Consider the following 15546-nt stretch of genomic DNA (forward strand, 5'->3'; position numbering starts at 1 on the left):
CAGAACAAAATTACATTTTACTTTCCACAATTTCTCTTCACTTCTCGGAAAGAGTTGTTAAGCTTTCTCACTGTTGTGTAAGTAATATGTAAAAAAAAAAAAAAATGCCCATAGAAGTTCCTTAGAAGTTCTTGGGTCTGTCTTAGAGAATCAGTTCCTCCCCTCCCCCTGCTCCACAATGCTGGCGATAATAATGTACCTTGCCCAGTTTTGTTATCTCAGTAGAGCTCTCCGTGAGGTGTGTTTAATTATCTTTATTTCATGTGATCAGAAGCTGTAAAGTACAGGTGTTGAAAGATGCTAGAAGCTCAACATTCTTAGGAATGCTTCCTATGTTTATCCCAGGTTAACATGGAGTAGGTCTAACAATATCCAGAAATCTCTATCCTTTGTTGAAGATAAGGGAAAAAAAATCCCCAAATCCCTCCGCATTCAGTGTTGACAACTTAATGTTATTAAACATTCAAAAAGAACGATCTATTTCTCTTCCCTTATTAGTACCTAAACGTGCAGGATAGTAAAAGAGAAAAAGATTCTACTTTATTTCTTCTTGGTTCATTAGCTATATGAATTTAAAGTAACTGTGTCACATCCTTTGTCCCTAATGTTTTCTTCTAAACTGGTACATCAAAACCTGTAAATTGGGCTGGGAATGTGGCTTAGTGGTAAAGTGCATGCTTACAATGCATGAAGCCGTGGGTTCAATCCTCCATACCACATACATAGAAAAAGCCAGAAGTGTGCTATGGCTTAAGTGGTAAAGTGCCTTGAACAAAAAAAGCTCAGGCCCTGAGTTCAAGTCCCTGGACTGGCGAACAACAACAACAACAACAGCAACAACAAACCCTATACATTGGCCTGTGTTTGAAATCCTAGCTACTTTAAAGATTTGAGATCTAAAGATCTCAGTTTGACACCAGCCTGGGCTGGAAAGTTTGTGAGAATCTTATTTCCAATTAACCACCAAAAAAGCCAGAAGTGGAGCTGTGGCTCAAGTGGAAGAGTGTCAGCTCACCTTTGAGCAAAAAGCTAAGAGGTAAGCTAGGTGTTGGTGGTTCACACCTGTAATTCTAGTTACTCAGGAGGCTGAGATCTGAGGATAAAAGCTCAAAGCCAGCTCAGGCAGGAAAGTCCGCGAGTCTCTTATCTGTAGTTAATCACCAAAAAGCCAGAAGTAGAGCTGTGGCCCAAGTAATAGAGTGCCAACCTTGAATGAGAAAGCTCAGGGACAGTGCTCAGACCCTGAGTTCAAGTCCCAGTACCAGCACTAAAACAAAGAAACAAACCCCCTGCCAAAACTTGTAAATGATACATATTAATAGGATACCATGAGACCTTTGGTAATTGTGTACATTGTTCAACGCTTAAATCAGGTTTAAGCTGTCTCCTTAAACACTTGTCATTTTTACAGGATGAAAACACTCAAATATCTTTTACCTGTTGCTTTCTGAGATGTACAGGGCATGGCTGATATTTCTAGTTACTCTAGTGTGTTAATAGCACACCAGGGTTTCCTACTAGTGCCTTTTAGGAACGAATGGTAGGCAAAACAAAACCATTGGACACTCAGTTAAACCAGAGCTCATTTGCATATTTTACCATATGCTTTTTTTTTCTTTTGGTGCAAGTCCATGGGCTTGAACTCAGGGCACGGGTGCTGTCCTAAAAGCTCAAGGCTGGCACTCTACTATTTGAGCCACAGCTCCACTTCCGGCCTTCGGTGGAGATAAAGAGTCTCATGAACTTCCCTGCCTAGACTAGTTTTGAACTACAACCCTCAGATCTCAGCCTCCCGAGTAGCTGGATTATAGACATGAGCCACTAGTGCCTACCTACCACATTTTATTTTAGGGAAAAAATTTCTAGCTGAGTAATAGACCTGGTAGTTTTAAAATACATTTATATACTTATCAGACTCCAGAAAATACCATTTGAGTTGTTTGAATCTCTTCTTATATTAACTTAGATACATTAATTAGCTGACCATCTTAAACCAAGTAATAATTTTAGAGAACTTAGAGAAATGTATTCTGGCTTCAGAAATAAATTAATGCTTCAATTGTGGCCATAGTTAGATGTACCTATTAAGTAGAGCCTAAAATTTAAGCACTAATAATTTATTTCACATAGTTAAGGGTAATCATATGTATTAGTAGTTCATTCTCTTTTAAAGATCATGTGTCAAATCCCACTGTGCAAATATATTACTATATAATGCCAAGTAAGTCTGATATAATATTCTTTTAATGAAACTAGTGAAAATGTCTACAAATGAATGTACACTGATTTAAGTGTGTAAACAATCTATTTTTATAAAGACATTTGGAAAGCTTTAAGACAGAGGGCTTCATTTATTGAGATTTTACTTTCCCTGTGATAAAGTGAAATAGAACTGTTTGATTAGTGTCCTAGTGTACAATGATCTCAAAACTATGTAACCGGTACACACTAGCTTAATTACCAAGGACCAGATCTAGTCCTGCCACAGATAAGACACTGGATCAGTAATCAAGTCTTGCTGATTCAAAGAAGGAGAGATGCTAGCAATATCTAGAAGTCTCTATGATCTGCTTACTCACCTTAGGCATATTATTTTAAGCAAAGACATCCTAAAGAAATGAACCAGTGTGGTTCCATTCCTGATCTGTCTTTGAATAATAATTTTTTTTGGGGGGGGGGTCTGGTTGTGGGGTCTGAACTCTAGGCCTGGGCGCTGTCCCTCAGCTCTTCAGCTCAAGGCTAGTGCTCTACCACTTGAGCCACAGCTCCACTTCCGGCTTTTTTCTTTATGTGGTGCTGAGGAATCAAACCCAGGGCCTCAGGCATGCAAGGCAAGTGCTCTACCACTGAGCCATCTTCCCAGCCTCTGAATAATAATTTTTAAAAATGTGCTTTGAACAGAATTCAAGTGGCTAAGAAACATTTAAGGCAGGGTTCTGGATCTTGAAAGAATTCCAAAAGGAATAAGAAGGCATCTTTCTAGGCCTTGTGAGAAAACTCCATAGTCTGGTGAAAAAAATCTCATCTGCCTTGAAGCAATTGAAAAGGTAGGCTCAGGTTCACAGGTCTGAGCACTGTCCCTGAGCTCTTCAGCTCAAGGCAAGAGCTTTACCACTTGAGCCAAAGCACCACTTCTAGTTTTCTGGTGGTTAATTGGAGATAAGAGACTCATGGACTTTCCTGCCTGGGCTGGCTTTAAACCATGATCCTCAGAACTCAGCCTCCTGAGTAGCTAGGATTACAGATGTGAGCCACCAGTGCCTGGCTACAAATCATATTTTATTAGCACCATTGTACCTCAAATTTAGACTATTCTGTCACTCATTATTTCTAACAGTTTATTGAAAGTAAGTAGAATCAAGGTTTTAAGATTTGATATTGAAATACAAGTTTGAAATATCTATAAAAGGCTATGTGGCTCCATAAAAATTCAATTCTTCACATTTATCTGAGTCTAGTATCCTTAGTTATTTTTATTTATTTGTATGATAGCACAAATACTAGTACTTCAAAAAGCTGGGTCCATAAATATAGATGACCACACAAATCAGCAGGCTAACAAAAGTCTCAGTAGCTCTCACTGTTTTTAGTGAAGGTAAACCAGACACAGTGGAAAAGGATGTATTCGAGATCTGCAAGTTCTCTATGTATCTGTTCTTAGGAAATGACACTCACATGAGAAATCAGACAAGTGTGGAAATAGCCACTTCTCAGGAATTCCATATTCAGCAGTAACTTTCCACTATCTGAGTGCTACCTGCTACCAGCATGGTTAAGACACAAGATGAAGCCTGCAATTATGGTAAGAAACTAGAAAACCAAAACAGCCACTTCTATTTGTTAATGGAAGAATTAGGCCTCATTTACATTTTTATCAAGCTCGTTTCTTATTGTTGTTGTTATGTTTTGTTTTGGTTGCATCCTCCCAAACACTCTGCGAGTGGAGTGAAAAGCAATGAAGAAACATATTTTTGGAATAAGGATAATTCTTGGCCCATTTCAATCATGTCTTATTGTTGTACCTATCAACTCTATTCCTGTCCTTCCGATTCGCTCCCATGAACTATCCTAAGTATCAACTCTGTAGACTAAACAAAAAGGGGAAAAGCAAAACAGGATGGAAGGAAACTCTGCACAGTGAGCAGGGGCGGGGACGGATTCATTCAGCAGATGCACTCTGAACATGTGCTGGGTATGCCAGGCCTGCCCAGCCCTGCAGGGAGGGCGGCAAGCTTAGCGAGCTCATAGCTTAGAGAGAGACAAACATGTGCCTACTGAGTGTCAACAATAGTGTGAACTAGTACTGTTCATGCTGGGAAGGGAGAAGTAAGTCTGAGAGAGATAGTCAGGAGGCTTCCCAGGGAAGGTAGAATGACAGCTAAGCCTAGGGGCTTAATATAAAAAGACAGTCTTGCCAGGTATAGTAGCACAAGCCTGTAATCCCAGTATTGGGGGTGCGGGGTGGGGGAGGGCAGGATTGTTAATTCCACACCAGCCTGGGCTACAAAGTGAAATACTATTTTAAAAAGATGAGAGAGAGGGTATGGGGGAGGGAGGCTAAAGAGGAAGGGAAAAGAAAGAAGAGGGGAAGGGAGAGGAGGGGAGAGAAAACTTAAGGAGGAACAGTAGCCACTGTCTACCTGTTTCCAAAGGGAACACATTTGCCCTTCTGCCTCTACCAAAGAATCTTCACTCGAAGTGGCAGAAGATACTGGAAAGATGTCAGGACACACCCTGTCCCTACCTTGTCTTGGAATAACTGTAGTTGCAGGGCCGCCAGAACCACTTGATCTCAGGCTGAGGGAGTCCATACACGGTGCAGGTCAGGGCCTGTCTGCTGCCAAGTGGATAGAGAGTTGGGTCTGGGAGGGATGACACTGACTTCTCATAAATCTGAGGTTTCACTGGCAAGGAGACAGAGCAGGACAGAAGTCAAGAACTGTTCCTGTGACTATCCTCTAGGTATCACAGCAAGTACCCCTTTCATTGGTTTTGATGTCAAAGAAACAAAAACCAAACCCCCTAGTTATCAAGAGAACGCCTACTTTAAAAAGCAGACCTGTTTGAAGAACATTAAAGGCTGGATTTCATGGTATGTACATTACACTTTTAATATGTCACTGATTAAAATCCTGTTGCCTACGGAAGATAAGCAAACATGAAATTGGATGGTGTTAGGAGTGAGCTCTTTCTCTTTTTCTTTCTTTCTTTCTTTCTTTCTTTCTTTCTTCCTTCCTTCCTTTCTTCCTCTCTCTCTCTTTCTTTCTTTCCTTTCTCTCTCCCTCTCCCTCTCCCTTTCTCTTTCTCTTTCTCTCTCCCTCTCCATCTCCACCCCCCCCTCCTCTCTGTACTGGGGATCAAACCCATGACTTTACACATGTTAGGAAGGCCCTCTACCAGTGAAACCGCATCCCTCAACCTCAGAAATGTTTTAAAAATAATAATCGAAAATTCAGTTTTGAACTATTATTGTTTAAATAATAGGCCTTGTAGCTCAGGTCTATAATCCTCACCGTTTGAAACCAGGCCAGGCAGAAAAGTCCATGAGACTCTTAATCTCTGGTTAAGCAACAAAAAGCTGAAAGTAGAAGTGTGGCTCAAGTAGTAGAGTGCCAGCCTTCAGTGGAAAAAGCCAAGTGAGCGCAAGTGGCTCTGAGCTCAAAAACCCAAACCAAACTAAAACCAAAGTTTTCTTTTACAGTATCATAATGACTTTTGTTTTTGGGGGCGGGGGGGTCGGTCATAGGGCTTGAACTCAGAGCCTGGGTGCTGTATACTGACTTTTGAACTGATTTTTTTTTCATTAGTTTTTTCCTGCCCAAGGCCCAAAGCAGCTAAGAACTGTAAACTTACTATTTACGATGAGATTAGCAGTGAGGTTTTTAAATATATTGGACTGCCGTATGCTCAGTAACAGTGTGTAGTCGCCTGCATCCTCCGGGGTTACATCCTTAATAGTTAGTGAATAGCCGTGAACCAGGTAGCGAGCAGATTTCTCTGTTGCTGGGAAGCCGTCCTTTAACCTGAAATCACAAGCAATTGGTAAGTCCCTTCACAAGCTTTACTTTGGCATCACATTCCCATTTTGAACATTGATGTTTGGGATTCCAAGTGGACCATTTTGAGCCTTTGAACAGTCACATTGATTTTTAAATGGTGCTAACTGTTCAGTAAAGAAAGGGATGTGTGGGTTTTAGATTGGCTAATGTTTTGCTTTTCTTGGCAGGGAGGAAGACATAAACTAGGAGAAGAAAGTAAAGTGACTTAAAGTACCTACAGGGATGCTGGTATAAGTATTAACCCAGAGGAACAGGCTCTGATTCCTCCCCAGATGTTTTCCAGAGTTTTCCATGAGGCCCCAGGAGCAGCATAAGAGCCATTGTAAGTCAGATCAACTAGATCACTTCTCCAGATAAAAATACATAAAAATAGACGTTCCTATTGTGGTCTCATGTGGAGTTTTTATTAGTCATATAAATGGTCACACCAGTTGTCCCTTTCATAGCCCCCCCTCCACACCCCCATGGAAGAATTGCTAAAGCAGAACAAAGCATCAATTTAAAACAATTTTGAAACCACTTTAAATATAGAATCAATGCCTTGATATCTTCACTTGTGTCTCAGGAGGCCTGCAACCTTGGCCTGCCTCTGCCACCAACTGTACTTGGTTGAATGTGTGACTGTCCAGTGTGAGCTTCAGTGCCCTCAGATTTTCTATAGGTTCCCAAAGATTGTTTCAATTCAAAAGTCCAATGATTTCACGTAAATGTGCACTTCTTTAAATAGGCCTCTTGGATCTGTTAGGAGGTTAGTATGTTCTGTAAGAAGGCCTAATATTGGAAATGGAGTCAGTTTACAATCAGATCTGCAGTACTGCAAGCAAGTTCCTGTTACTACAGACCCCAGTTCCAAAGGAATTAGAATGACTGTGTTGTACTTTATGATTATAAGTATCTTAATATTAATGATACTTCCTATGGACAAAACAGTGACCTTTGTTACTTAGGTAGTGGAGAAATAAGCACTAAAGATAACATGCTCAGACAGAGAAAGAATAGATGTACCTTTTAGTCATTCAATCACCATTAAATTTTCTATTAGGGATAATAATTTACTATCAAACCTCTAAAGATATTATCATAAGCAAGATATCATAATTTAAAAGATCATAAACCAAAAATATTGCTTTTCTAATTGTGATTGCATGAAGACATAGACACAATTGAATTTTTGTTATGAATTTTCTATTCATTATTTGAGGAAACTCCAAACACTCCACTTAGTATGATACTGAAAGACAAACTAAGTCCGAGTTGAGGAGATTTGAAAATGGCACCACTTCTGTAAACTGTAGATTGTTTTTCCTAATCTATTTTATACCAAATCCTTTGTTTAAAAGGCAATGACTTAAGCCAGAGATGTTGGAATTTAATAAAATGACTACAGATTATAAACAGATTACATTGTTTTATATAGGTGTTGTACAGGCATTTTTTTTCAAGGAAGAAAAAAAAAAAACATGTGAGGGCTTTCTGAATACGCAACCTTCAAGCCAAAAACAACTTCATTAGTTCAAGTAGGTCCATTTGTCTACTCCTTCAAATGAATAAGTCTTGTCTCTATTAATGTTTAATTTTACAACAAGACTGGAACTTTCAACCCAGCTGGATGTAAAAGAATTATTTTCGGTATGCTCATTACAAGGACCCACTTCTTCATGGTTAATAGAGCATGTTACATTCTAGATGCTTCCTAGTTCTTGCTTAATACATCCCATTCACAGAATGTTGACATCATATGTAGATTTTAAGATGCAGAAATTCAGTCTTGCTGAGGGACTGAGTAAACTGAAACAAGCCCTCAAACTTCCAGCTCTTGCTTCATTCTAGTGCCTGTTTTCCTTTTCCTTCCCTCCTCTGCCCTCTTCACCAGCACCACCCAGACACCCCACAGCCCTTGGCTGTGTTACCCTGAACAACTTCTCACAGCATTTGTTTTCAGGAATTTACTCTTGCCTGTGCTTACTTACAAAAACATCTTTAACGGACATAAAAATGATGAGCTTACCATACAACTTCTGGTGAGGGAAAGGCCTTTACTTTCATGGCAAGCCTGTAGGACCTCTTGCCCGCTATGGTTTCATGCACCTGCTGTTTCCGATGTTTCATAGTGATGAATCCATTTTCTTGTTTTTTTTTTTTTGTTGTTTTTTTTTTAAAGGAGAAATAATAAATAAATTGAAAAAAGAAGAGTTACATAAATAAAACTGTCCCAGTACAGGAGGGTGACATCAACAAATAAATGGCATAGCTGAATTAAGATGATGCCTATCAGTGAGACCAAAGGTTGAGCAATGGAGAAAACATTTCTTTTTCTTTTTTTATGTGTGCTGGTACTGGGGCTAGAACTCAGGGCCTGAAAACTGTCCTTGAGCTTTTTTGTTTGTTTGTTTGTTTTGCTCAAGGCTAGCACTCTACCACTTGAGCCACAGTTCCACTTTTGTCTTTTTGATAGGTAACTGAAGACGAATAAGAGTTTCAAGGACATTCCTGCCCAGGCTGGCTTCAAACCAGGATCCTTAGATCTCAGCCTCCTGAGTAGCTAGGATAAAAGGCATGAGCTACTGTTGTCAAGCCCACAACCTATTTTTATTTCTCTACTTCATAGTAGTACCAGGGAGATTTTCTTTCCCCAGCTAATAAAGGTAAAATTGATCAGCATTTTCTGTTTTGTTTATATAGGACTCTAAGTGAGGAATTTCATAAATATGACCTAACTGAGTTATTAATCATAATAAACTTATAAGGAAAAGACTGCCCAATTCCAAAGGCTATTTAAAGAGTACTTAACATGCTTAATTTGTCTCTTTGGCTGAAGGTAAAGAGAAGACCACGTCAAAGCTTTCACAATGGGTAACTATCAGCTAAAAGTATGTTTACTTGTTTACAGAACTCAAAGCGTGAAATTATTAGGAAGTAGAACACAAGTTAGCCTTGCTGAACCGTTGCTTACCATGCACATGCACAGAGGTGTTCACAGATTTGAATGATGGTCCACTCTTCACACGACAAGTATAAATGCCTTTGTCTCGCTTCTGCACGTTCTCAATAGTAAGAATACTGTAGAACACATTGGCAAGGGGATCACTTTGGTCTAGCCGTTGTCTTATGGAAGCCCTCTTCATTGCCTTTAAAGAAAACACAACAAACAAAAATGTATGAAACTTTAAGCGTTTAACATCATGAGATTTTAGGATATCTCACAGCACGATTTTGCTAACTGCTGCTTTTCATAGGCTAAAAGGAAGGCCTGGAGCAAGATGTTTGGAAATTATATCTGTCTAGACGTGCTTCAAATAGGCAGTAGAGTAGCCTTTATCTAGACTTAATTTCTTCAAATGGACTTTCACATCATTAACTCAATTATTTTTTACAACCACCTAGTGAAATTGGCATGTTTGTTGCCCTTTGACCAATGAAGAAACAGAAGCAACAGACATAGGCCAATGTCAGCTAGGAACACAGCACTTGAGTAGGAATCTAGTGTTTCTCTTCTAGCACACATACTTTTCTAAAGAGTAGTCTATTCCCTAGCTGTAGAAACCACAAACAAACATAAGCCACAAGTATCTTTAGTGTCTAACATAATGACAATGCTTCTTCATAAATTAGCATGTGTTCCCCCTCAGAAATAACTGTATTCCCTCTGTCCATCACTTTTACAATGAAGTAAAATTAAGTTTTAAAAATTAGCACATGTATTTCTTTGCTAATACTGGATGAATCCTAGCTTCTCCTATTAAGGTAGAATACTCATTTCATTGTCTCACTATTTGAGCAATACTGCCAATTTTGGTGAAATCCTAATAAATGGATCCAGGACATGCAAATCAAAGCTATCGAAAAATTTAGGCAACAATTTGGAGGGTGATCTCTCAGGAAAAGGCCAAGGGAAAAGGCCCTGAGGCTCAGCTATATGAACTTGCCTATTTTAAGATGAGATTATATTGCCCTGTTAATTGTTCCATTTTATAATTCATTTGACATCATTTCCTCCTCTCGATCTTTTCATAGAAAAAAAAGACTTTGGGAATGGTCCAGACTGATCTTTGGATCTTGAATTTAGCTCTTCCCTTTGCCGTGCTTAATAAATAATCCAATGGCTTTCTCTGTTGGCACAGACATGTTTAGGACATTTTCTTCAGCAGTAACCAGAGAAGAGAAGCCAGTCACTACCATCAAAAGTCAGAGGATCAGTCTGTAACAAATTTAAACTCAACAAGAGATTTTACTTCCTGTGAGAACGCTTTCCCTCTCAACTTTGAGTAACACTGGTATTGTTTCCGCCTTGGAAAACAACTCATTCTATATTTCAGGCAGGGTCCCTTATGCTTCTATCAAGGCTGGCCTTAAACTCCAATTCTCTCATATCTGCCTTCCACCTAGCTGGGATTTTTGTTGTTGTTGCTGTTGGTCAGGGGGCTTGAACTCTGGGCTTGAGCAGTGTCCCTCAGCTCTTCAGCTCAAGGCTAGTGCTCTACCACTTGAGCCACAGCACCACTTCTGCTTTTCTGAGTGATTTATTGGAGATAGGAGTCTTACGGACTTCCCTGTCCAGGATGGCTTTGAACCTCAGATCTCAGCCTCCTGAGTAGCTAGGATTACAGGTGTGAGCCACCCGGCGCCCGGCTCATAGCTGGGACTTTAAGTGTGAGCTTACTTGTAGCCTTGTACTATCAATGTTCTTCATAGCAGCAATGGCAACAGAACAACAGTTTCTTCTCTTGGCATTTATTGAAATACCTTATTTATAGCAAACTATAGAAATACTGCTACAAACCACTGCATTTTTTAAGTTAAATGGAACAATACCATTCATAGAAAATAGTTTATCATTGTCTCTACAGAGTTACTAAGTTATTCTATTTTCCATGGCAAGAAATGTGGCGAAACAACAATAGGATCGTGCATTCATCTTTTGCATACAGTTCAATCAAAAATTAACTTTGGGATCAGGCATAGCTCAATGACATAAATTGTACTTGGGAAACACCACATAAATCACCCTAACACACAAGAAATGGGAGTGGCCAGAGTCTTCTTAACAGTTTATCATAGTTTCCCAATCCATATATTTTAAAATAATGGTTGTTGGGACAGATGTTCCATTTGAGTAAGGGAACCTTGACTCAGTGGTCAGCCTTCTCATTTTTCTGAAGGGCAGAATTGCTCCTTTGACAGTTAGTTAATGGAAGATGGGTGGCTGGCTTGTATCTTCTCCAAACATGCCCTCATCAGGTGCCTGACAGTCTGCCAGGACCTTAAGTGAATGTACAAACAAAGGCAGCCTCCTGAAAACTTGTTGTTACAGAAGACAGTCCCCCCCACCTGTCATTTAGTGATAAATTTCTCTCTCATCACTAAATCCTAGTGCATCACTTCCAAGGATGAAACAATTCCTTTTTCCACACAGAACCATACAATAGAAACAGCAACCTATTCACTGCAAACCCAATAGAAACAGCAACCTATTCACTTCAAACCCCCAACATCAAAAAGACAGTGTCTGGATGATATCATACTCATGAACTGGCAGGCCAGCAAAGCTTTCTTATCAAGGTAGTCACAATGACACAGAAATCAGAATTTTCTCATGGTTTTCATCTTAAAAAAAAAATCCAGTGGGATGTAACTTGCTTAAAAAATGGCTCTCAGAAGAGATTAAAAAATTGAAAGTGGGTCACTCACTTTACCAGGGTAATTCCAGGTCATTTGCACTCTCGTGTTCAAGGCAGTGGTGGCTGTACAGTTGAGGACAAGAGTGTGACTGCTGAGTAATCTCACGGGGCTTGGTGGGCTTATCTGGACGTCTGTGATGGTATTGGCTGCAAGCATAAGAGAGTAAGAACGTACAAGTCAGGATTCCATTGGGCAGATGAACTCTAGAACATTCTGGCTCCTTTCATGTCTTAGAGAGTATCACTTACACTTACTTTGCCGATGTGTGAGATAGTTTGTTTGATACACATGTCCATTGACAGATGTTTCGCAGCTCAGAAGCCCAATTTCTCTGTATGTTGCTGTTGGTATGATAAAGCCCTTCCTACTGTCCCAAATGATTCTTTCTCCATCAGGGAGCAGAATATCAAAAGGAAACTGAAAAGGAAAAAGAGGCTTTAAAATCATAATTGGCACGTGTAATACTTTTCTCATGGGCCATTAGGGCGAACACATTTTTCATGAGGTATGGGAGAATGATGAAAGGGATGACATTGACCAAGATGCATTGTATTCATATTTGACTTTGTTGAATGGCAACTCCTTTGTACCAGGACTTAAAGATACAAATAAAATTAACGAAAGAACAAAATGAAGAGAGTTCAAGAAAAAACACACCAGTTTATTGTCATTGGTTCTTTAGCCCTTTTCATATAATAAGATATATTCATATCATGATGAATGATGGAAATGATGGTCATATGTGACCAGCCTTGGCAACAAGATGCATGTACCCAGGATAGGCTTGATGGTCAAGTCTGAAGCTGTTACATCAGATTTTTTTAGTCAGAGCCTGTAATTTTTTGGCTTCTGAAACTTTCCATAGTAAACTGGTCTAGTTTTCAAAATCTAATCTGCATTTTTTTTCCCCCACCGAAATTGCAGATTATCCTCATGTGTCTCCATCATCTGGAATTTTGGTAAGCCAGAACTGTGTCTTCACATTCTGCTTGGCTTACTAAGAAGGGACAATCAGTAATTCCTCATCCTCCAAGATTTGTAACACTAATGGAGCACTTGCTGGGGTTATTCTGAGAATCTTGCTATACACAAGGCAGGCTGCTCAGTGAAGATGATATCTAGAAGCTGCAGACACTGTTCATAATGAAGAGCTCTCCAGTGTTCCTAAGCACAGGGAGCTCATACATGACTTGCTTCTTTTCTTATGTATATACCGGGGGGTCGAATCCAGGGCCTTGTACATGCTCGGCAAGTGCTCCACTACTGAGCTACAGTCTAAGCCCCTAAGAAGGTAATGTTTAAACACTATGGTATTAGCATCTTGGGATTGAACTCTAGAAAACTGTCATTGCTTCATAGATTGGCCCAGCCAAATTCTCCAGATACTCAGGCTGCCAGCCCAGTTTCTGAAATACAGTTTGAATACCACTTACTTACCATAGGTGGATGAAAGAAAAAAAATTATCTTCCCCCAGCAAATTATAGAAGAAATGCCCAATGTCCATGAAGAAACTGGAAATCTCCTCTCTTCTTTTCAAAGTACACCTGACACACACATACCCCTCTCCACATCTTATTTATTAACACTGCTTGTTAGAGTTCTGAATATGGATCTATGATCCTATGGCAGAAATTTCTAGTCCAAAAGTCACTAGTGCCTCTGTCTGCTATGAGTTGCTAGTGGTGTAATTAAAGTTAATTACATCTTGTTTATGGAAAACTGAAAGCAATTGAGAGATGCCTTTCATGTTTCAGTACATGCAGAAGAATTTACCTGTTCCTGTAGGAATGCTTTGCTTTCAGAAGGAAAAGAAATCATTCCTTCTAATATGGCAGAAATAATTAGGGGGAAAGAGCAGAGCAATTTAAGTCAGGGATTGAAATCCAGGGATTGAAATAAGCAAAAACAAGTTATGTGCTGAATCTAAAAGTGAGGCTTGCTGAAAGACCTCAGCAGAGCTAAAAAATGGATTTGCATTTCCTTGAAGGTGTTTCTTACTTTAATCTACCTGTTACTGCCACTAGTACTCTTCCATAGAGGAAGTACTTGTGTTTTTAGCTGACAAGGGCAAAACTAGAAAATGGGTATTTAGCCCCATCCACTGTGGCCATGGCTGTATAAGAGGCAGACAATCTTTGAGAAAAAATGAGAGCCAAAAGACTATTGGGAAATTATTCCAGCGGAACAAAAATGATGAAAACTTCTCCAATTAACCACAAAAAACCCCAAGAAGTGAACTGTGACTCAAATGGTAGAGTGCTAGCCCTGGACAAAAAACACTCAGGGACAGTTCCCAGTTCAAGCCCCAGGACTTGAATAAACAACCACCACCACCATCACAACAACAACAAACCACTTTCCTCTGCTTGTTTGCAGTGAAAATACTCTTGAGAGAAGCATCACCCAAATGTACCTTTTTTAGAGTAACAATGATGTTTGGTGACGTAACCCGGCAGGGAATGATGAGCTCCATTCCTTCAGTCATATGTATAAGTTCAGGTATTTCACTGTGCATCTCTACAAAAGGCCTATCTGCATCTGAGGAAAAAGAAAGACTTTGTAATTGAAACACCAACAACTAGATGCTGTAGCTGACCCAGCAGGCTGTCCCCTTAGTGCTTAAACTAACTTACACATTCTCAAACTTCACCTCTGAATCTGACCCTAAAAGAAAAAGCGCCTCTAATTTTGTATTCAGTTCTTGCATTACCTGGATGCACTAATAGGCCATGGCGGGGTGCGGGGGAGAGGAACTTGCAATGAGAAGACTATTTTGCATAAAATTCTTACAGCAGCTATGCTAAATGTCCCCAGGAAGTGCCCTCCAGAGCCTTTGTGACAAAGGGCGCAGGTGCAAGTGAGCAAAGTCAACACCTTTAGTATTGAGGTGATACTAGTGTAACAAACTAGTGTAGATTATCATTTGAATGACAGAGCATGAAGTAAAGGCTTTTGAGACCTTTCCTGGTCGGCTAAGAATGAATGAGAGTGTGATGTGCTGGGGAAGAGTGGGGAGGGGCCACAGGAGCAGTGTGGAAAACTGCCTGTACTTAAGTCTGTTTCTTTACCTTGCTCAGGGTATCTACTAAGAGAAAAGTATGTTCATGTACTTGCAGAGAGGTCTGCTAAAGACCTTAAGTAATTACCAAAATAATAACCCATTTGAAAGTATAAGCCAGACACAGGTGGACCATGCCTGTCATCCTAGCTATTCAGGAGGCTGAGTTTCTGAGAATCACAGTTTGAAGTACCACCCAGGCAGGACAGTCTGAGAGATTCTTATTCCCAATTAACCAGGAAGCAAGCAAGCAAACAAAACAAAACAGAAGTACAGCTATGTCTCAAGTAGCAGAGTGCTGGCCTTATATAGAAAAAGACTGGAAAAGGGTCAGTGCTCAGATTCTGAGTTCTAGTCCCAGTACTGGCATCAAAAAAAAAAGTGGCATTTGATATCCCAGAGGCAAAGAAGATTTGAACCACCTGTTCAGCTTCCCTGGCATTCCTTAAAAAATCCAGATAGATATCACTTCCTTTTAGAATCATACTTCCTATCACCCCGATTTTAACCTCAGGAGCAAGAAGTTTTTCTGGAATCAAAAGTTCTCAACACCCCCCCCCCACCCCTTTACCACCATCACCCACACACACATACCACCCTTGGCTCAAACTTAATGGCCCAGAAATCCTGTGTGAACTCTCTCCATCTGGACCTGAAAAAACCGACCTGGCCCAGCCTTGCTTGTGGATGCTGTCTCGGATCTGTATGCTAAATGCCTCTCACTAAATGCCAAGTGGAAAATGAGCAGG

At 40.0% G+C, this 15546-nt stretch overlaps 1 protein-coding gene across 2 annotated transcripts in view; it reads right to left on the bottom strand.

Moving 5' to 3' along the window:
• Positions 1-15546, bottom strand: part of Flt1 (fms-related tyrosine kinase 1) — a 185363-nt gene that overhangs the window by 118995 nt on the left and 50822 nt on the right. For both annotated transcript variants that reach the window (XM_013027297.1, XM_013027298.1), the window contains exons 4-10: positions 14153-14277; positions 11993-12155; positions 11748-11884; positions 9013-9187; positions 8068-8185; positions 5854-6023; positions 4745-4904 (exon numbers count right to left, since the gene is read on the bottom strand). In XM_013027297.1, the coding sequence (XP_012882751.1) occupies positions 4745-4904; positions 5854-6023; positions 8068-8185; positions 9013-9187; positions 11748-11884; positions 11993-12155; positions 14153-14277 (1048 nt within the window). The remainder of the gene's footprint in view (positions 1-4744; positions 4905-5853; positions 6024-8067; positions 8186-9012; positions 9188-11747; positions 11885-11992; positions 12156-14152; positions 14278-15546) is intronic.

The sequence above is a fragment of the Dipodomys ordii genome, unplaced genomic scaffold (assembly GCF_000151885.1).
Source record: "Dipodomys ordii isolate 6190 unplaced genomic scaffold, Dord_2.0 Scaffold102, whole genome shotgun sequence".
Classification (NCBI taxonomy): Eukaryota; Metazoa; Chordata; class Mammalia; order Rodentia; family Heteromyidae; genus Dipodomys; species Dipodomys ordii.